The sequence below is a fragment of the Carettochelys insculpta genome, chromosome 3 (assembly GCF_033958435.1).
Source record: "Carettochelys insculpta isolate YL-2023 chromosome 3, ASM3395843v1, whole genome shotgun sequence".
NCBI lineage: Eukaryota > Metazoa > Chordata > Testudines > Carettochelyidae > Carettochelys > Carettochelys insculpta.
This window is the reverse complement of record NC_134139.1, coordinates 133,312,247-133,335,186: the sequence shown is the minus strand read 5'-3', so window position 1 is coordinate 133,335,186 and position 22,940 is coordinate 133,312,247. Positions and strand designations below refer to the sequence as shown.

The 22,940-nt window shown below is 38.4% G+C and overlaps 1 protein-coding gene across 6 annotated transcripts in view; it reads right to left on the bottom strand.

The window, feature by feature from the left end:
- The window catches only part of USP45 (ubiquitin specific peptidase 45), a 94,480-nt gene that overhangs the window by 51,048 nt on the left and 20,492 nt on the right, over positions 1-22,940 (bottom strand). For 4 of the 6 annotated variants that reach the window (XM_074990832.1, XM_074990831.1, XM_074990833.1 and 1 more), the window contains 4 exons: positions 20,925-21,025; positions 7,425-7,573; positions 6,120-6,215; positions 1,555-1,685 (listed from right to left, as the gene is read on the bottom strand). In XM_074990832.1, coding sequence (XP_074846933.1) covers positions 1,555-1,685; positions 6,120-6,215; positions 7,425-7,573; positions 20,925-21,025 — 477 coding nt within the window. Of the gene's footprint in view, positions 1-1,550; positions 1,686-6,119; positions 6,216-7,424; positions 7,574-20,924; positions 21,026-22,940 lie in introns of those variants that run through there. The other 2 variants (XM_074990839.1, XM_074990835.1) reach the window with 2 other exon arrangements.

Sequence of the window (22,940 nt, the reverse complement as noted above, 5' to 3'; positions counted from 1 at the left end):
GTCACAGAAAAATAATACAGGGCTGCTTACTGGAATTGGCTAATCCTATTTCAGTTGAAAAGCTACCTGTGACTCTACAGGATTCTATAAGTTAAGAGCAAAACAAGCCAATTGCCATGGTCATCCATATGTCAGTACCCCAAAGTTTTTTGTTTTGTTTTAAGCTCATAATTTTTTCAAATCATGTACTGGTTTCTGATCAAAATAAAAACTTTCATATAGTGGAGGATTTCAGAGTTCTTTTTAGTGTACTGTGCATGCAAGAACAGTAGAGGGCTCATTACAGCTCTGTAACTACACTAACACTGTGGCAACACAAAAGCATTGAGTGGTGTACAATAATTTCATAACCAATAAAATTGCCAAACTTCATATTTTCTAAAATGTGACTTGCAACTGTATTGCACTACACTGCTATATTATTACCTACAGATTCGTTTACTTACCATGCAGTCCTTTAAATATTTAATGATTTCTAAATATTTGTTATAGCACTGCTTCAGGTGTACTAAAAATATGTGTCTGTGCCAAAATTAAACACACCTATAAAGCAAGACCATAAACATTTTCCACCCTAAGAAACATTCATTTCTTTAGGGCTTGTAAATTCTTTCCAATCTGGAGCCATATGCCATCTCAATAGTGCTTCAAGTTCTCGCTTGGTAGGTCCTTTCAGTTTTGGTTCAAAGCCAAGGCAAAATATCACAGCACAGAATTCATTTTTAAAAGCTTAACATTTTAAAAAGAAGACATACATTTGACACAGGTTAGCCATTACCCATTAATTTTATTCTTAATATATAGCTTTCCCAGTAGCCTGAAAATTCACTCTCTTTACACTGACGTTTTCCTTAGCTTCTACCCACCACCTATTCTTTAAAAAGCTCATAGCAATCAACTGGAGTTCAAGCCAATATTGAATGTATAATTTGGGTAAATGCCAACTAAAGGAGATATACAAGTTATGCACAAAATTTTTTAAGTGTTTTAACATCAAGGAGGGAAAATAATGGTTTAGAATCGTCAAAAGAGGTTTAATTAAGAATGAATGAGATTAAATTAAACACTGAAAAATTGTGCTGAATATTAGAAAGTATGAAATATATTAGCGATTATAAGGAGCAGGGCTTTTTTCATGCCAGTACTTGCTGCTACTGAGTATGGCCACTTTGGCAGCTGCAGCATTGGCTGGGGGCAAGGGTGGGGCAGGCAGCCAGCTAAGCACCAAATCCCTTTTTTTTTTTTAGGGGCTGAAAAAGCACTGGTAAAGGGTAAAGTCACACAGTGAGATGCAATTCTTACTGGCTTTAATATGAGTGACTCTATCATGTGTCTCCCAAGTAGCAGCAGCGTCACCTGAGTTGTTATAAACTGGAGTGCAGAATATACTACAGTACTGAAAGCAAGCATAGCCTGAAATAACGACCACCATAAAATTATGGGATTACATTTTAGTCTGGCCCACATTAATCAATACATTAACATTTTTAAATACCGAAGATTGTATGGTCTGTAATTTTCTATGAAAAATAAAAAAGAATTGGCTGCACTTACTTTTGGCACAGCTGGCTGAATAGAATTTTGGGAGAAAGAGGGCCTTTGCCACCTTCTCTCATACTGTGAAGGAACAAGAACATGGCTGAAGTCAATGGTCCAGGGCTTGAGAGATTCACTACCAAAGGATCCTTTGAAATAAAGTTGAATTAAGTATAAATATGGATGCCATCTGCTGATGGAACAACTGATGAACAATACTTTTTATAATAAAAATATTTACATTAAATATCAAGGTAACAAATAGTAATACTTAAAATTTTTAACTCAGCAGCTTGTAATTTATACCTTAAATTCAGAAGCTTACTCTATCCTGAATGAATCTTAGTCAAAGAAAAATCCATTATGTTTTTATTTCTTAAAACACAATTGCTTTAGAATCATGCAACGCTTCATACTTACATATAAATTGTTGATTAGCACGAATTTGGGGGTAGGGGAAGTGTCTCAATAACTGAAGACTGAAGTGAAATTTAATATCACTCATTGGAAAATATAGTAATTCACTTATGGAATAGTTGTCAGGTAACACCACTCATTAAATGTTCAGAAGGTCTAGATCTGTACCATTTTAAATTTCTCCCTTTTTTATGTCAATTGCATTTACAGGTTGGGTTTATGATGTTGGAATAATGCTGCCAGGTATGTTAGAATCTCATGTGTTGTCAACACAGCATCTGTGGACACTTCTTCTTTTCATCTAAAACTAATTTTCCATATTCAAAGTGTGAGTTAAAAAACGACATCAGGCTGAAGTTAGAGGAAGTGCACAATATACTTCAGCTTTTATTTCTCTTCCCTGAGTTGTGAACATTCTTGCAATGTAGTACTTTGGCAGACATCAGAGTTTGTAATTTTGTATTTTCTTCTAATCTCCTATCTCTTATTTGTAAAGTAATAATTAATTAAGAGGAGATGGAAGTAATCTTAAAATTATCATACCACCAACCAACCACACGACTGTAATATATATGGATCAATTATTTGGTAGCAGTACAATTAACCATATCTTTCCTATAAAATTAACAATGAATTCCTTTATATTAGTCTTCTGGTACATCATACCAGGGCCCTCTCCATTTTTGCAGAAACCAGTTGCCAATCAATCAATCACAGAAGTTTTCTTCTAGCCTTTATCCCATCTATACTGAGCCAGCTCTTTGACTCCTCCTTCTCCACTCTAGCCCATCTTGAAAAAATTCCTCAGAAACTCCACACCTAATGAAATAATTTTGTATGACCCATCCATCTAGTTGGTGTCTTCCAATCCTTCTCTGATCTTACATTTTGAAGTTTAATACCTGGTTTCCTATGCATTCTTCCAGTCTTCTTTTCACATACTGAAATAATCTAGGGCCAGACTCCTTCTGCTTTCCTACAATAGGTATTACTTTTACACTTCCCCCTAATCTGCTTGTTCAAAACTTACTATATAAATCCATGGCACACCCACACCTAGCGCATAGTTCTAATTGCCCTATCTCAAAAAAGATATACTAGAACTGAGTAAGATGGAGAAATGAGCAACAAAAATGCTTAAAGATATGGAACAGCTTCCATACTATGACAGATTAAGAAGACTGGGACTTTTTAGTTTGGAAAAGAGACCTCTAAGGTAAAGAGGTCTATAAAAGTCATGAATGGTGTGGAGAAAGCAGACAAAGGTTGTTTACTCCTTCATGCAACACAAGAATAAAAATCTCAACCCAATCAAATTCATGGACAGGTTTGAAAAAAAAAAGGAGTACTTCTTCACACAATGTACTGTCAACAGCCTTAGCATGTTGTGAAGGCCAAAACTAGAACTGAGTTCAAAGAGAAGTAGATAAGTTCATGGAGGGTAGGTCCATCAATGGATATTAGCCAACACTGTCAGAAATGCAACCCTACCCTCCAGGTGTTCCTAGTCTCCCACTGACAGAAGCTGTGATGGGATGGATCAGGTTAATAAATTGCCTTTCTGTTGGTTCCCTCTGAAGCACCTGGCACTGGCCACTTTCAGAAGACAGGATGCTGGGCTACACGGAACATTGGTCTGACTCAGTATGGCCATTCTTATGTTGTTGTGTTCATCATTATCTTACATAGGTGCACCTAAGTCCTTAAATTCTGCACCTTTGATAGTGCCTGGCCTTCAAACTTACCAACTTGTTATCTTTTTGCAAGGTGTCATAGAATCTATAGACCATATACTTTTATTTTGTTCCTGCTGATCTTCATTCCCTTTTTTGCAGTATTAACCTCTCTCCCTCTCTGAATCTTTTTCCTCTCACCCATGCACACTGTATTATCTGCAAAAATCATGCATTAGATACCACTCCTTGAATGCTTTCTATAATGCACTGAGCACCAATTTGAGCAAAGGGCTTAGTGATTCTGACTTACTAGAAACTATTTAGTTTCTCTCCTTACCCTATCTATGGACAAAGCAATACCACACATATCCTGGATGAGTCTGATATAATCTTTGAATGTCTTTTTCATTCTCAATACTACCTGATAAGTCCTCTCAGAATCTGATCATAAATCTTCTCAAAATTGGTGAATATCACGTGCAAGGTTTTCCTTCTATTATTTTCCACAAGCAAGCAATACAACTGCCTCAATGTCAAGCATGTATGATAAAAGATCTACTGCTTGTATCAACTTCTTCAGAATATTAAATTCAAGTTAAAGTTTACATCACTCTTTTGCATTCTTATAACTGTTTACTCTTATTTGAAGACTACAAGCATCTCCACCATCGGTGTCAATTCTGTGGGTGCTCTGGGGCTGGAGCTTCCACAGAGGAAAAACTAGTGGGTGCTCAGCACTCACCAGCAGCCAAGCTCCTCTCCCTCCCTCCCACCCAGCTCCCCTCCTCCCGCAACTCCTGCCGGTCAGAGATCCCCACCAATCAACTCCTCCCTCTCTTCCCAACACCTCCTAATACTGCAAGTCAGCTGTTCCTGTTCTTCAGTGTGTAGAGGCACTGGACGGAGGAGCAGTAGGAACAAGACAGAAAATAGGTGGCAGGGTGGGGATAAAGCCGGGGGACGGGGGGGAGAGGCAGAGCAGAACCTGGGGTTAAGTAGGGGCTGAGCATACTCAAAGAAAATTTGGTGCCAGTGTCTGCGATCTGCCCCTTAACTTAGTGGGTAAGAGAGACACCTAGACTCCTGTTCAGCCTGTTTCAAAACCATGCTAGCCAGCGTTCTTTTCCCTTACCACTTGGAGTTCACAGATGTTAATGCTCAGAGAGACCACTACAATCTGCAATATACAGACTGCAACTTCTCAGTGAACTACTACGAGAATGTTTCTCTAAAAGATAAGCCCTATGATGCATAAATGCAAACGGTATTCTTATTTTTATCAACAACAACAACCACCACCACCACCACCACCAACAGGAGTTTGGAAAATGCAAGTAGAACATTATCGCCTTCTATATATTATTATTATCTATACATTATTAGTGCTCAAAGGCACCAGGTGTTGCATACGCAGATAAGAAAAGTCTCTTGCTCCATAGAGCTGACAATCTTCAGAGTCTAAGCTTTAATTAAAAATAAGTTACATTTCTAACTCTTATGGTTGCATAAGCATCACACGAAGCATGAACAGAGTTTAAACCACCACAATGCTGTCTCCCTAACCCTGCAGCGTGAGCTCTTGGTGCTCAGAGCTATCCTGTTCAGAATCCTGTTAGTGGCAGTGAAACTGACAAGAATCCCAATAATGCCACACTATGTTCAAAAAAGTTATGAGGAGCAACAGAGGCAAGCAATGAAGCTATTCATTGGGTAGGAGTGTTTCAAAGCAGAGCAGTCATGTGTATGGTAGAACAGAGTCCCAACACCACAACCCCCTCCATCAGCCAGGAGGTTACAGGGAATATGATGTTTCCGCTCAAACAGTGCTGCTGACTGGAGAGAAAAGGGGGGGCAAATTTATTAGATACCCCATAACCAGAGCCTATAGAAGATGGGAGACCCTAAAAAAGATCCAGTAATAGTGGCCAAATAAACACTTAAGCAGTTTGAGGATAAAGGGTTTGATTTCTAGATTGGGGACTGCTCCGAGTACTTGGGCCCCTCATATTGGTTTAGTCCTCTGGTTATTCTGTAAAATTTCACAACTTTTACACAAAGGTCTGGGGGTGGATGAGAATGAAATCTTTTACACTTTTAATGAAACACAAAAACACCGTTTCTTTCATTGTGCATGTTAAAAAACAGCATTAATGGGAAGTGAAAAAAATTACTACAGCATGCACTTTTCTTTCACTCCTACTTCAGGTTATACACTATTTGGGTTCATTCACGTACCTCTTGTAGTTCAGCAGAATGTGAGATGGTGATCATACTTCCTCTTTCAAGGTTGATTTTACATTAATTCTACAAAATATATGATGTCGTATGTATTGTAGATTAACCGAGAACTAAGAGACAAAAGAAACTGTAGGCCAAGGGTGTGACCATCATTAACTACCATTAGCCAGCCTTTTCTTTTAAACATTATCTTGGTCTGTGTTTCTGCCATTGCACATTTCACACAAGCTGGACCTCTTACTGTACACCTACCAATTGTGAATCTTCAGCTTGATTGATTTTTAGCTTTATTCCCTTTTCCTTCATCTCATACATTAGTTCATTCAACATGTGAGTCTGTGCCAGATTCTTAAAGAGACAAAAAAAAAGTTTAGACACACTGGTCTCTTAACTAGACCATAACTCCTTCACTCAAACTGTTCACATGTACAAAAGTATATTTAATGGAAAGACTTCAAAGAATATTGACTCAGACCCCAGGAAAAAAGTATCCCCGACAGGAAATAGCTCTCACAGTTATAAAAAGGTGTAGTTGTTGTTAAAGTTCCAATAAAAGAAACAGAAGTAGTTGGAACTGCAACTACTGAAACACTGCCTCTTAGGCTATTTTGCTTATTATTTTCATTGTAGAACAAATTTTTAAATTTTGAGTTTTCCTAAGGCTCGCTCCACACTTAAAATTTAGGTCAGGATAGGTGCATTGGTCAGCAAAGCGGAAAATCTGTACCACTGACCAACACAGATATGCAAATCTAACTTCCTGTGTAGACACAGTTATGCTGATGTAAGAATGTTTCTGTTGATGTAGTTACAGTCATTCAGAGGCAATGTTTCTAAACCCAAGGGAAACCCTCCCATAGACACAACCCATGTCTACAACAGGCAATTATGCCAGCACAGCTGTAGCGACACAGCTATGCCAGTCTAGTCTCTGTATTGTCAATACATCTTAAGTCACAGGGCCCTCTAAAGCATAAGAGCTTTTAGGAGACATACAGCATGAGTGAATACCCAAATACCCCACCTAAGTAGGGTTTATACTACACAACTTTTGTACTGGTAACTATTTCCATTAGAGGTGTTCTGTTTTTTGTTTTCTTGGGTTTATATTCTTTTTTCTTTTACCTGTGAAGACAATGCCAAGGTGCTCGATATCCTAAGTCATCTATAAAACACCCTTTCCCCCACCCCACCCATAAGTAGGACAAGTTCATGACTACTTAATACGGAATTGCAAAGATCACACATTGAATTGCAACAGTATACACCTACAACTGCCACACAAACCTGAAGTGTAATATCTGACATTTCCTTCTGTCTCATTCATTTACAGAGCACTGCTTATACTGTTAATGAAAAAGATTTTTAGGGGGAAGGGTAGGCAAGGAAAGAGGAAGAAAAGGTTGGGGAAAAGCTACTAAAACAAAATGTCAAAAAGGAGTGATTAAAGTTATATCATAGAAAAATGCTTTATTAAATTTACATTTGTAACGCTTAAATTAAATATTTCTAAAAATGCTATCAACAAGGAAATCTGATGTTATTTTTGCATCTTACCTGCATTACAGCATTAAAAAAACATGTATTTCCTAAATTATTTATTCCCTTAACTGGAATTGGTGCACCATTTGCAGAACTTTTTCCTTTCAATATCTCACTTCCTTCACTATTTTCTTCATGAAGTTGTATAATTTTTGATGATGAACCTATAATTAAAACTGCAGATTAATATTAACAGTGACCAAAAGACAAGATTCAGATATTTAGCATCAAATACTGATTCTCTTCCCCTAAAAGTGATACCAATTTGCTTATTTGAACAGCTAGATTTAAAGTTGTTAGAGAAAAAACAAGTAAAGGTTGCAAACAAGCTAGCTTTTATGTAAAATCTAGTTTCAGTACCCAGTATGAAGTTAAGTGTGTTTAATTTGAAATATTTTATTCAATTGCTGAGGTGTCTACTTACCAAAAACAGTAGCTTAACACCATATAGATCATGACCTCTTTAAAGCAGGATATGTCTTTTTTCAATAAGAATGCACCACGCTTACCAAAATGAGGCCCTACACTCAAACGGAAAGTACAGGCCCTAATCAAGGAAACATTTACACACCTGGTCCACGTAAAGTCCACATGGCCCACATAAAATTTAACTGACGTAAATGCTTGACCAAAGCTAGCATAGACTTTTAAGTGTTTGCAAAAATAAGATTTTACTTTTACCCTATTTCCCCCACTCTTTGCACTGATTTACTTATTTATTGCAATGCATAACATATACAACCTTTGCTACTGAAAGTACTTTGGACTTCCTTTGAAATAACAATACAACAAAATAAGCAGTAAATCCCTAACTCTACCATCAAAACAACCCAGGGAGTGAAACTTTTCCCACCAAACTTCTACCCACCATATAAAAAAAGAACAACCCCCCCCCGCCCCGCATCACCAAACACGCTTCACCCTCTGCTACCATCCACTCACAAAGATGGGCCTGGCACCATGTCCATGTAGATACTAAGACCTGTAAAGAGTTAAGATGTATGTGCATTATACACATACTAGAAAGACAGGGTGACCATATCTCCCGGTCCCAAATATGGGACCGGGAGATATGTGGGGGAGGAGTGGCTCCACCAAGCCCCGGGGAGCCAGGAAGGAGGCGGCAGCTGCTGGCGCTTCCCTGAAGCATGGGGAAGCAGCAGCAGCGCCTAGCGCCCCCCAGGAGTCCTGCAGAAGTGCACCTGCCCCCCACCCCAAGCCTCGTGGAAGCTGCAGCCGCTGGTGCTCCATGAGCCCCAGGAAGGTAGCAGCAGCCGCTGCCCCAGGGAACTGGGAGCCCTGGGGAGGCTGCAGTTGCCGGTGCCCACCCCCCCAGCCCCAGGGAAGCCGCAGCTGAAAACCGCTGGAGAACTCTGGCCAGAAGCTGCACAGCTGCTGGCAGAAAAGGTCAGCGTGGGGATGGACCAAATAAGAGACAACTGGTCCTTTTTTATAAAAATAAGTCAGGACGCCATGTCCCAAATACGGGACCATCCGACCCAATACAGGACAGATGGTCACCCGAAAGAAGATCGGTAACAGCTACTACTTTGCTTTTCAGTGTTATTGAAGGGAGGTACGCAAAAGCTCCCACCTCATTACAGTGCATCTCTCTCCATTACTGTACAAGTCAAACTGAACAAAGTACAACCCATTCCACAGCTGGATATAAACTGTCATCCATTTTCCCAGATGTAACATACACGTCTCCCCTGCCTTGTCACTGGTACAGGATCTATTAATCTATACCCAGATGCATAATATACTGCTATCTGATTAAATTTTAACCAAAAAAGCAAAGCAAAACAAAACCAAAAAACAAAACAAACCACACACACAGATTTAATAAGCCATAAAAGAATGTGCTACCAGTAACGTCCTTGTATTTTCCTACTGGCCTTCTTACTTAAATAGACAAGGGGCAGTGAAGTTAGGCAGTCATTAACTTGTAGCCTAGAGGTAATGTAAAGACTTGAGATACACTATTTAGCCTAGAATTCTACTAGCAACTTTCATATTGTCATGATTGCTCTACTAAATACGAACATTACTGACATCTGAAGTGTTTTAAGTATTGATTAACAATGCATGTCAATGTAAACGAGTTATGGACTTAATGGATGCCAAGCACTGTGATGTTTCCATCTACATCTTGACATATGAATTCATGTATTTGTTCTAATGAGTTATAGTGACGTCTCATTAAAGTGTTCTTGAGAAATAACTAACAGATCTATTTACGTTAATGAAATGCTCATGCCAAAAGGTTGTTTTATGTATATTCCTAGGTACTAACTTACTTAGATTATGGAAAAATATAATTAAATTCAGAAAGAAAACAAGATGCAATTTAGAAATCTCTATTATGTCTGATAACAAACCTTTGATGCAATTTGCATACTTACCTTAAGTCTACCAATGCATAATTATTTTTGAGTTATTTATGAGTTTGTCAAAATGCAGTTACAGGAACTTGCCACGTAATTTTGAAAAATGCTCTCAATGATATAGTCTACGTCACTTACAAATATTCTCTATTCTATTGGAGTGGAAACGGAAGAGAGTACAAGGACACAGGAAGAAAGTAGGCTCTCAACATTCATAATGGTTCCATGTTGAGAACCCTCGTGAATGTTGAATTTTGCGAATATGGCAGCCACTCCCCGCCTCGGGGCCCTAGAGGAAGCGGTGGCTGCCAGCACTCCCTGCACCGGAGAAGCAGCTCGTAAATAATTGAATTTGCAAAACTTAAAGGTTGAGAATGTTGAGACCCTACTGTAAATTCTACTTGAAAAAAGTAGACAGAATACTGCTGAACACAAAAAATGGCAAACAGGTCAGGAGCCTTTCATAACTGAAATGGGCTCCCACAAACTAGGACACATGCAGTAATACCCTGTCACCTACATGTTTACAGCATGCATGCTACAGTGTCTTGCGACAGTGCCATCCATATAAAACTCCTAAGGCAAGGAAAGCATGAGAGATTGGGGGGGGATGATAATATCCAAATATCTGCAACCTTACGGTACCATTCAATATACGAAAATGAATACAAATCACTGGGCTCCTTCCCCCCGCCCTCCTCCCCCTCCCCCAAAAATGGTACTATAGGTGGAGAAAATTGATGGTTAAAAACAAGCCATAACTGTGTAAATAATTTGTGTATTGGTATACCACAGTTGTTGCATTTATCCATCGGCATTCAAAAACATCTGGGACAGCGTCTTAGAGTAAACAATGTTCATAAGGCCATCTGGACAAAACTGAAGGCAAAAATTAAAACATAAGCATATGGAAAAGCAGATTTTTCTCTTCCCTTTAGCAGTTCAGGATGACAAATGTCAAACCTAGATCTGTCTACGCTTCACTGTGCTATGCTTTGCAGCACCACCTGGCTCTCCTTGCACAGCCACCAAATATGGACAGCACTGCCACAGCAGACCATATCTGCAGGGCAAACTTAATAAAAGCATTTCACTTCATGGTTAAATGGCAGCTTCACACAAGTAGTGAGGTTCCATTTACTAAGTCTCATGTGTAAATAATTTCAGGAAAAAAACAAAACAAAGAAAACCAATTTTGTTATTAGACTTGAATGCTCATGTATTACAGAATACGGTAAATCAGACCTATACATCTGATTTTCATATTAGCTAGATAAAACTTATAAAGATAAAAAACATGATTAAATAAATAAAAGCTGTGCACATGCTATTTATAGGAATCTTTCCTTCACAGAGATATCAAATGTTGCCTTCCCCCCATTCTTTAATAGTTTTTTTTTCTCCCCCTCAAATTACACGTTCTAGGAAAATAAACTATTTTTGTCTGAAAAACAGACAGCTGTAAACTGGTCCCAATACAGACACTGCTTAATTAGTTCATTTTGTACAGAGAGTTGTACGCATATTTATATATCGACAGGAGCTCCAATTCAAAAGGCACAGTGTTTTTGAATTAGTTACTGAAAAGCCCCAAGAGGGGTGATAAATGGCAGTTGGGTCTTGGACTGGTGAGGCTGGATATATTTGGTGGGCATGCATAGAGCTGGTCAGCTAGCCTCCAGCCAACTTAATAAGTGAGACTGGTAATAACTGCAATTGCTGATTGTTAAGAGTTCTGCAGACTTAAATTGCAGGGCTCCATTGAAAAAACCCCAAGGATAATAGCAGGCTAGAACCTAAACTTAAAAAAAAAAAAATTAAAAAGTGCTTGTGGATGAAAACATTTTTACTGACTCTTTTTGATTCACTGTGGCACATACTCAAAATATTTTGTCATTCCTCTTTTAGGAATGCAATGTGACTTTTCAAACCAATACAAACACAACAAAGGTTCTATATAAAAGTTAATTCTTCAAAGCAGTATGCTACTACCAACACATAGCAGAAAGGATTCTCAATTTCGAGGATTAAAAGAAAATAATTCTTCCTTCTATAAAACAAAAACAAATCCCAAGAAACAAAATTACAGGAGTTTGGATTAAGAGAACAACAAGAAGTCCTGTGGCACCTTTATCTGTTGGTCTACAACTCCTTGCTGTTCTCGAAGATATAGACTAACAAGGCTACCTCTCTGATACCTGGATTAATAGAAACTCTATACAGAACTATTCATGGTGACTTTCAAATTACTGGAAACAGTCTCAAAATTACTGATGACAAAGATTTTAAAAAGAATAAGGTAATACATTTAACTTGGGACTCAAAACATGTCTGACGTACTGGAACTACTACACGCGACTGTAATACAAATAATAAAAGACCAAGTATTTTTCACATATGTACTAGTCAAAATTTGCAGTAATGTCAAGCAATGCCCAACAAAATGAGTAAAAAATATGTTTTTCTGAGTGTAAAATAATTGTAAATACATCTTCATAATTTTCAATATTTTTAAACTTAGAATTCATTATCCTTAGAACCTATGCATCCACTCTGTTAGACAGATTTTTAGGTGGCAGAGAGATTTCAAAAAGTCAAATGTTTTGCAAACTAACCATCTGCCTCTATGAACACAAACTACTTACAAACAGAGCTTCATTTTGAAGACAGGTATACCAGCAGAGTTATCCCCATCCTACTTTGAGTTCCTTAGCTTTGGTAGTCCCATAATCAATATTAATGTACACGATACAGTGCAGTCCATTTGAACAGAATGAGCTTAACTGGGGGGGAGGGATCAGCTAGGTAACTGATTTAGTCTAACAATATTGACCCGTAATAACTGCTACTTCATCTGGGCAAAATTCTCATATATTTGGCTTCATGAGAACACATTTAGCCAATATCAATTAAATTGTATTGACCCAGGTGATAAAATACATTTGAAATTCTAAGTTCAGGTCTTTAAAGGCAAAAGTTACTAAGCACAAATTCACATTAAGGAAACAATTTAAAAACAAAAGTGAAGTACCTAGATATTTTTTCCTTTTATTCAGTGTATTATGAGCATCATATACAGTATTTTCACTCCTTTAAAAAAACAGAGCATCTCTTCTTTTAATTGGGACAATAGTCTTAGTGCTATATTACGTTGGCACTGGGGGAGTTATTTAAGGATATAATATGTTAAGAAAAGTTTTTCTACATTAAAGGTGATTTGCAAATGGGTATTAAAGGTATTTGTATGTTTAAAAGAACAGAACAAAGGAGGGTGCAGAGTCTGAGGTGGATTTTTGTGTGCTTTGCCTTTTATTTTTGTTTTACGTTAGGAATGTCAGGCCTCACCTCCACCACTGTTTCTCAACTTTTTTTTAAAATGTACCCCTTTAAAAAAAAAACAGTACCCCCAGGCTTCTCTCACATACAGCTAAGGGCATGAGTACCACTGGTTGAGAAACTAGGGCCTAAAGTAATCTGAGCTCTTGAAACCAGTGCTGTTCAACCTTTCCAGATTACTGTACCCTTTTCAGGAGTCATATTTGTTTTGCATACTACCAAGTTACACCTCACTTAAAAAACATGCAAAAAGCATCACAGGTGACTACTACTGAAAACTTGCTGACTTTCTACCATCTTATCAAATAAATTAATTGGAATAGAAATATCGCACTTGCATTTCAATACAAGCTATATGAAGCAATAGAAACAAGTCACTGTCTGAATGAACTTTTAGATTGTGATGACTTTACTAGAGTTTTTAAGTAGCCTATTGTAAAATTAGGCAAATACTTAGTGAGTTGAGGTATGCCCTGGAAGATTGCAGTGTACCTCCAGGAGTACTCATACCACTGGTTGAGAAAACACTGATCTATACTACTTCCGAGTCCTGATTTTCCCATGATTTTAGACTAAGTTCAAACCCTTTAGGGTTATGTCCTGCAGTCTTGGAACTTGGCCCTGCAAGATGGCAAGCAGTGCTATCAATAAGAATTGAGAGTGAGCACCTTGAAGAAACTGACTCTTAAGAAGGGTAGGAGAAAAGGCAGAGAGAGTTGTTTGGCTAATTTAGTATTGCTTACAGATAAAAGGCCTGAACCTCAAAGTCTTCCACTTGCAGAACACTTTCAGAAATCAATAAGAACTGGGAAGGTGAAGGGCTTAAGGACTGAGCCCAAAGTAACTAAATACCACATAACTCACCAAAATTGAAGAGTTTAAGTTTACTTTCTCTTTACAGTTCATTGCAACATTTATCAGGTTTGCAACAAATCTTGCTAGCAAAAGCTCAGTTCAGATTATGCACTGGATTGAAAGTTACCAGCCCAAAAGCTGAAGAATAATGCAACTCTGAAGTACTGATTTGCATGAGAAACTTGAGATACCTAATGTAGGTTTTGTGTCAATGTATTTTGATTGTATTTCATATACGTGCAGTGTGTGAATGCTTCAGAAATATTTGGCTAAAACAGAAATGTACCTGGAGATACAGATGGTATGCAAACAAAAACATAAATGACAATCAATTTTTCTTTCAGCTGGAGATTAACCATCTTTGTTTATTTTTTCAATACAACTTTAAAAAAATTAAAAAAGGAGAGTTCCAGGAACATGTACCCTTATTCCAAGGTCAAGCCTTTTCTATTGAGTATATCTCTGGTACTTCAGCTGAAGGCCTTCGTGGAAAAAGCAAGGTTAATAGATTTCCTTTCTTTTCTAGTAAATTCTCATCATGCTGCATTATGTAATACTACTAAATTGCCTAGCAGATCTTTTTTATTTTTCAAAAAGGAACTAAAAGTAGTTCTTTCAATGTTGTACAATCATGGAAACCTAACCCTCAGGGGAAAAACTGTTCTTTTTAAATGGCTGCTAATTTTATGTTTTAAAAGCCAATTTTTTTTCTTGCATTGCTAAAATAATGCCAGGATTAGAGAATGCAAAGTACGGTTTTATTTCCATGGAGCTGCCAGAATGTAATAAACCGAAAATTATATCTGGTTCTTTCACATTGTTGAGCTATTCAATCACTAATTTTGAGTCTTGACAGTCAGACTATTTATACGTTTGTTCACTACTAAATATATGAGGGTGAAAGGAGGGAGAGAGAGAAAACAAAAATCATTCTTCAGTGAGAACTTGTTACATTTTGTTAAGAAAAAACAAATTGGTCACCAAGTTCACATCTCTTTTTTCTCCCCAAAAGTGATCTGTTTTCTTAAATTACAACAATGAAATGCCCATGTTTGTCAAAGTGGATTTCAGGTCAACTTACAGAAGTACTTTTTTTGGAAGTGAATCCCTTTTCATTTTGTAAGGGACATATTAGTGTCAGTGATCACCAATGTGTCCATACATGCACACAAGTGTCCACAGAAAAAAAATGTGGAGGTCTGCAGTAATTTTTCAAAAAAAACGAACGACTGAATCACATAACTGTCCCTGCTCCTTCCCGTCTGTCTCTAAATATGCTAACTTTGTCAGGTGCCAGTTGTGCAACATGGTGTTGCTGACCCCTGTTAAGTATTGTTTTGCTTGTTAATTTTATTTCTTAACCTAATGCCTTGTCTACACAGTTTTAGCAAAGCATACCAGGAGGGTGGGATTTGTAAAGCACCTGACCGCCAAAAGGATCTACACAGAGCATTGTCTAAAAGATCCCTGGTTCATGTTAATTTTTAGGTATCTTTTAGAGCAGGGGTGGGAAACCCATGGCCCGCAGTCTGGATCTGGACCCCAATTTGTCTGGATCTGGACCCCCAGGCTTGGGACCACCCTCCAAGGAATTTGACCCACAGTGGCTAGATGGCGCCGAGCACCAAACCTTGAGAGCTGGATCAGGCAAGCCTCAGTTCAGATCTAGACCGCAGGCTCTGCTGGGCCTGGAGAGCCAGAAGCGGCTCTGGGGTGGCGGTGGGGGGGGCCTCCACTGCCAGTCAATGCTGTTCTTCCAGCTGGGAGAGGGGAACGGGAGCAGTAGCAGCCTGCCTGGAGGCTTCCTAGCACTAGTCCTTTTGGCTGCAATCAGAGCAGCAGAGAATGGTGCCGGGTGTGGAGGGGGAGGGGCACACAGCCATGTTCATCTAGGGGGTGCTGAAAAGGTAAGTGTACCCCATCGCCCAGACCCTGCATCCCCAGATAGCTCCTGTGCCCCCTCCCATCCAGATGCCTCTCACCCCCAGCCTGACCCCTAGTCCCCACCCCACAAACCTTCCGGTATCCTTCCTCTCACCTAGACCCCATCTCCCAGCCTGCTCCTGCACCCCCTCCTGCCCAGATCTCCACCCCTCCCCTACACCCTCCTCTCACCCAGATCCCCCACCCAAATCCTGCTCCTGCACCTTTCCTCGTGCCCAGACCTCCCTGAAGACAAATCATTCAGGCACAACATCAGTGATATGGTTTTTTGTTTTTGTGGCCCCCGACTGATTTGCCTTTGGGTCAGTGGTCCCTTACCGACCCTCTGAGCTGCATACTATAATCTTTGGAAATTCAAGTTCTCCAACACGCAGGACATGGCCCATGGTGCAACACCTGCTGGAGTGTGCTCCTGGCTGATGCCCCGACCCCTGGCATTCCCTGCCATGGGGTTAAAGCCCCAAGAGTCTGCTCTCTGAAGGACAGAAGTCACTAGCTCCACTACAGGGATGAAGACCCAGCCTGCTGGTTGGTGGAGAATGAGGGGTGGGAATGTCTGGATGAGAATGCAGAAGCCTTGTGAGCCGCACTTTAGCTGTACAAGAGCTGCATGTTGCTCAAGAGCACAAGTCTGGCCACACCTGCTCTAGAATAAATACAACTGGTTATTCTTGCACCCTAATTTTTGAATTATATGTTCTACAAAACAGCTAGAGGAAAAGCTACACTTTTTCATTCAGTGTAAAATATGGTCCACTCAACTGCTCACCCATAAAAGTGGAACAGGATATGATTCTCCCCAATGCAGTTTCACCCAAATCTCCTACTTATTACAGAAACTCTACTATAGCAATTATATCTATGAACACAAATTAAGTTCCCAGCTTTGCCTCTAGTCTGCTGCTTTAAGCAGAGCAGAACAGCTGAACTCTAACAGGAAAAGCCCCTACCACTACTTGGCCTCCCCAGCAGGGGTTATGATTGCAAAGCCTGAGAACTAAAATTAGCTCTTCTCCTACTTTCTATTCAAGAACCACAATGGGAAGAAGTGACAGGTTTAAATGTAATCATTCTTCTTGGCTCAATCTTCAGCGTTCAAACATTTCTCTCTAAAATTCTATGGCGACAAATGTATCATAAATAAATTTCAAGACAGCAAAACAATTTCTTATTCCTCAGACAACAATCAGGCACTCAAAGAGTGGCATCTCAGCATGGTTTCTATGTAGTACATGAGCATTATGTTCCTGTGAAGCTCACAAGTGTGCCCTCCTGACAATACTGCACCTGCCTTCCTGTGAAAACCATTATGGCCTGCTACCCTTCTCTACAAAACAAATTTCTGGATGGTGCACTCTAGAAAGCAATCTTGCTTTATTCTTCCATCTTGTGCCCAACATGACCCCCTAACCAAACAGACTTAAAAAAAAATAAATAAAGACATTGCTGGGTACAGCAAACCATAGGATCAGATGTGAAAACCACACAGCTGCAAGCATTCTTTTGGGAACCCAACATTGGAGTTCATCTCAATCGCTTAATGTAATTACAAAACGCAGTCATGTAGTAGTAATGTAATTTGCACATTTCTGCAGCTGAAATGAAGTTCAATCTTTATGAGAGACTGAGTAATAGACAGGGGTCCTGCTGCCACACTATTCCACCACATTAGTACCAAATGACAAGCATTTTGCTTTTGTTTATTCTCCAAGATGCACTAATTAGGAAATCTATATAATCCACCCTCTTTCCTGTTTTAAAATGTTTTATCTTTACATGGATTCTTGATTATCAAGAACCTGACAAATGTAATGGCTAACATCTAATACCCATGTATATACTATATTTGTACAGAGACTTCCACATAATATTTATATGTTATGAAGTGACATGCCAGCTGTCAGAAAACAAAAAAACCCAGGTTCTACATTTTTTTATAGATGCCACACTTTCTGTGATGAAAAATAAACAGCAGCTCTCCCACTTCAGTATGCTTACTCACAAACAGGAAGAAATGGGGGAGTAAGAGGAGAAAATAATCAATCAACACCAGATTTATTTCAAAATATTTAGCACTGTTGTTGGTAGCAAGTATTGGTAATCAATACTTTCATATTTATCATTTAAAAAAAATCACATTTAAAATTTTTTCTAACTTCATTACCTATCATTGCAAAAAATCAAAATCTTCATTAATGTATTAAATACCAAAAGAGAAAAACAAATCACCAGCACTGCGAATTAAGAATTTAAACAAAATTAAGAATTATGGTAAAAATTACTATTTAGCAAGAAATAAAGGCCTCAGATCTATCCATAAAAGACTAGAAGACTCAAAATTAATGCATTTAATTCAGACCATTATATTTTATCCCCTTTTCTGCTTGGGTCTCAGTCAAGAATTTCAGCATGTCATCTGGTTTTTTTACTCTTCAAGATCTAAAGGCTCAAATTATGTTCTTTTAGAGGAAAAATTAACTGTTTTAACTTTGAATGTAATAAATCATTTTGTGAAGAACAATTATGGCAACTAAACTTACCAAGCTGGAACAAGACAGTCAACCTTATTCAGAAATCTGCCTCTCTCACGCACCAGTGATTTATTAATAGGTCAACTCCTCCTAGACTCTTCTGGCAGCTGTACCAATTCACCAGACTAAGACCTCAGCTGTACCTGTCAGAGCCCTCTCCGGCTCCTCTGTAACTTGGAACCTCTTCCTCTTACTTTTGTAGTGATAAAGATACAACCTCTGAGCTCAGTCTTTCCAAATATTTTGTGCACTGGCCCTGATCTGAGCCACTTAAGCATGGGATTGAACGCTTTGTTGAACAAGGGTCAGAAAGCTGGTCACTATACAGGATCCAGTCTTTTGCACTGAGCCGTCTGATTCTTCAGGCTCCAAATCCTGCTAACACTTAAATGATTTTAAGCTCGTGAATAAGTGCACTGAAGTTAATGTGACTATTCACATATACATACTTTGAGTGTTTGTGATATGAGGTTTATTTTTGGACTTATAATTACACGGACATAGACAACTATTAGTAGGGTAGGGGGTGTTGGCACACAGTCCTCTCCCCAAACACATTTTCGGGACTATGTTAAAAAAAAGAAATAAACACTGAGTTTGGAACACAGTCTAGCTAATCTCACTTGAACAGTGGTCAAATTTAGTTCTGGTACTAAACTCACTGAAGTGATAATAAACCAATATTTTATTATGCTTTAATTCTAGTCCCCAACTCCAAATAAAAAAAAAATTGTCTATAGCCTGAATTAAACAAAGGGAACTCAAAATCCTGCAACACATCAGAGATTGCAAGGATGGTATTTAGTGCTGCATAGGTTGCACTGTACATAAGCTCGAATGAACAAGACATTAGCAGCAACATACTGAGGATCACTAAAATAGCTGGAGCTTAGTTCACTATCACTGATTGAAAATTTCATTCTGTATAATTCAATATCTTATGACAATATTACTTCTTCATTCAGAAATGTCTTACAAACATGTTCATGTCAGGAAAATCTCCTTTTTTTTTTTTGGTGTCTCACTTTTAATGCCTGCATTCTTAGACAGTGGTGAGATTTTCCAATTCTTGGATCAAATAAATAGGACATAATATGCTTCTATACTAAAAAAAATCACCACATATAAAATTCTGTTCCTTTGTGTGAGCACTGGGCCCAACATGACTCGACAATGACTAAGATTTTCAAAACTGGCCTGTAATTTTTGGTGGGTCCAATTTTCAGAAAGTGATGAGCAAAATCAAGACATATTGAAAGCATCTCAAATTGGGCACCTAAAATTTAAGGCATCCAAAGTCCAAAAATTTTAGCCAGTATTTTTTTGGGGGAAGGTGGGGGTAGGGGGAAGGGAAAATGAGCTTTTATTAATCTGAATATTTTCCATGAGAATATTTGAAACAATGATGACAGTATTTAAGTGGTTGCAAACTAAATATTACAGCATTCTACTAGTGCATGAGAATCTGAAATTAAAGAGAGACTATAAAGGAAAATGAAACTGAATATGTATTTTATATTCGTATTATAACCTAACTGTCTTCTATGATGAGATAACTGGCTTTGTGGCTAAGGAGAAAACAGTCACCGTGAAACACCATGACTTTAACTAACCTTTTGATACATTCTTCCACGGTGTTCTTGCCAGCAAGTTAAAGTAGTATGGTTTAGATGAAACTATAATGGATGGAGAACTGGCTAGATCATTGGGCTCAATGGATAGTGATCAACTAGCTGGCAGCCAGTACAAAGTGAAATGCCTCTAGGGTTGGTCCTGGGGCTGGATTTGTTCAACATCTTCATTAATGATCTGGATAATAGGATGGATTGCGCCCTCAGGAAGTTTGTGGATGACACTAAGTAGGGGGAAGGGTTATAAGTGGACATGCTAGAGGACAGGGATAGGCTCTGGAGTGACCAAGACAAATTAGAAATTTGGGTCCAAAGAAATCTGATAAAGTTCACAAGGTTAAGTGCAGAGTCCAAGCACTGCTACAGGCTGGGGACCAGCTGAATGGCAGTTCTGCAGAAAAGTACCTGGGGATTATAATAGATGAAAAACTGGAAAGGAGTCAACAGTGGGTCTTTGCTGCCAAGAAGGATAACTGCACATTGGGCTGCATTAATAGAAGTATTTCCAGCAGACTGAGGGAAGTGATTACTCTCCTCTGTTCAGCACTGATATGGCCACATCTGGAGTCTGCTTGCAGTTTTGGGTTCCCAACTACTTAAAATAGAGATGTCAAAAGTGAAATTCTGTGAGAATTACATTAACATGCCCAAAACATTACTCCTAAGACCACAATGGAAAGCACTGCTGGGAAAAAAAATGATGATAAACATTTGTATCAACACCATCCATAGTTTTTCAATTGTATTATTAATAAAACCAAAACCTGACATGCCATTTCTAAAAACAGAGATATATGCAATTGACATATTAAATAAATTATTGTAACTTACTTGGTTCAGTTCTAGTAACATGTTTCTGAAGAAAGTCAACTATCTGAGCCAAAACCTTCTTGTTGCAGTGAGTTGACAACTCTTCATCACATTCATAACACCTAAACAATGCATAAAATTTCAACAAAGAGAAATAGACTGGAATTCAAGAAATTGGGGTTCTCTTCCCAGATCTGACAGATTTCCTGTGTGCTTGGGCAAGTCACTTACGGCCAGATCCACAACGGAACCCGAGCACTTAATTCTAAGCTTTAGGCACCATTAACTCCACAAAACCCCTGTGTGGCTACCACCGAAGTATGTACACATCTAAACTCACTCGGTGCCTAAATCTTCTCTGTAAAAATAGCTCTGGTGCCTAAGTTTCTGCATCTGGGCATGTTCAATGCTGTTTTTCTCTAAGCATCCAGACACCTAAGTCCCTCCACTATTCATTAACCAGGAGAAAATAAATGCCCCTCTGCCTATTTAGCCTATGTAGACTGATCCAGCATATGTACACAGTGTTCCCTTACTTCTCAAACAAGTGCCCACTAGATTAGACTATAGAACATTTTAATGAGTCTCTCTCTCAGTCTCTTATTTAATTCAGTTGGAATAGAACCATTGAATGAAGAAGAGGCACATAAATAATAATAATAGTGAAAGGTGTTGCATTTTTAAAAACAATACACATGTAACAGGGCTTTGCTGTACGCATATATTATGCAATTTTACAAAAGGATTAGCAAAATACAAAAACCTCAGTCAATTCTTCCATTCAGCTTGCTTTTCTGTCAAAACTTTAAAAATGAAAAACTAAAAATAATTTTGGCTGCATCTACACTACAGTGTTTTGTTGAAAAAACCTGGGGACCATCCATACCTAAAATATGTTTGGTTGAGAATCAACTGATGGAACGTAGCAGTTTTCTTGGGAACGTTAAATCACTCCCATACAAGGCATAATGCCTCTGTCAACAGATTCTGTCAACAAAAAAAAATAGCATATACACTCCGGGGACCCTCTGTCAATAGACAGGGCTTCCGGTTCACCAGGCAGCCCTGTTTGAAGAGCTTCCAGTAGGCCATTCTGTTGAGAGCTGGGAAGTCTGTCCCCACTCTCTGTTGACAGAGCGAATTGCTCCTTCAAGCTGCTTTTACGTGCAGAGGCAATCTGTTGACAGAGGTTTTGTCAGAAGATATCTTCTGGCAGTAACTTCTGTTGACAGATCACTATAATGTAGATGCAGCCTCTGAGTTGATTTTACCTCTTTTAAATTCTACAGCAGTGAATTGCTGATGCAAAACTTTATTTCTAGTAGCTCCGTATCTATATGCAGGAGAGAAAAAGTGTATCCGATTTTTTATTTGAACAGACTATATCCATAAATCTTCTTAGGCCAGAAGTTTTGATTTTTTTCCATTACGTGAGCCAAAAAACAATCTAATACACCGTTGTCCTCTCCCCTCTTATTTGTGACCACACAGCATACATGGGGTACCCAAAGCAGACAATTTATAAATAAAACAAAAAATGTTAGTTTTACAGTGCAAGTATTTGTAATCAAACTATAATATAAAGTGAGCATTCTGCACTTTGTATTTTGCACTGTAACTGAAATTAACATATTTGAAAACATAGAAAACATCCAAAATATTTGTAATACATTTAAATTTATATTCTATTATTTTAACAGTGTAATTAAAAATGCAATTGATCACTATTTTTAATTAAGTTAATTTGTTTTGAATTAATTGCTTGAACTACCTACAATTACTTGACAGGGCTAGCAGAAACATAAGTAGTACTAAGCCAGAGCTCTGCTATACTAAAAATGAATGTGGAGTACACAGGGAAAATGGGCACTAAGCCTTACTGCCTACTAGGAACAGATCTTTTCTGGAACTACATGGGAAGCCATGGAGGAGACAAGGGAATTGGTATAGGTCTCGTTCATTTGAGCCATAGACTAAAGTAGAGTTTATGTAGCTTTTGACAAAGAGAGCACTTCATTTAAATTAAAAATGAGCATT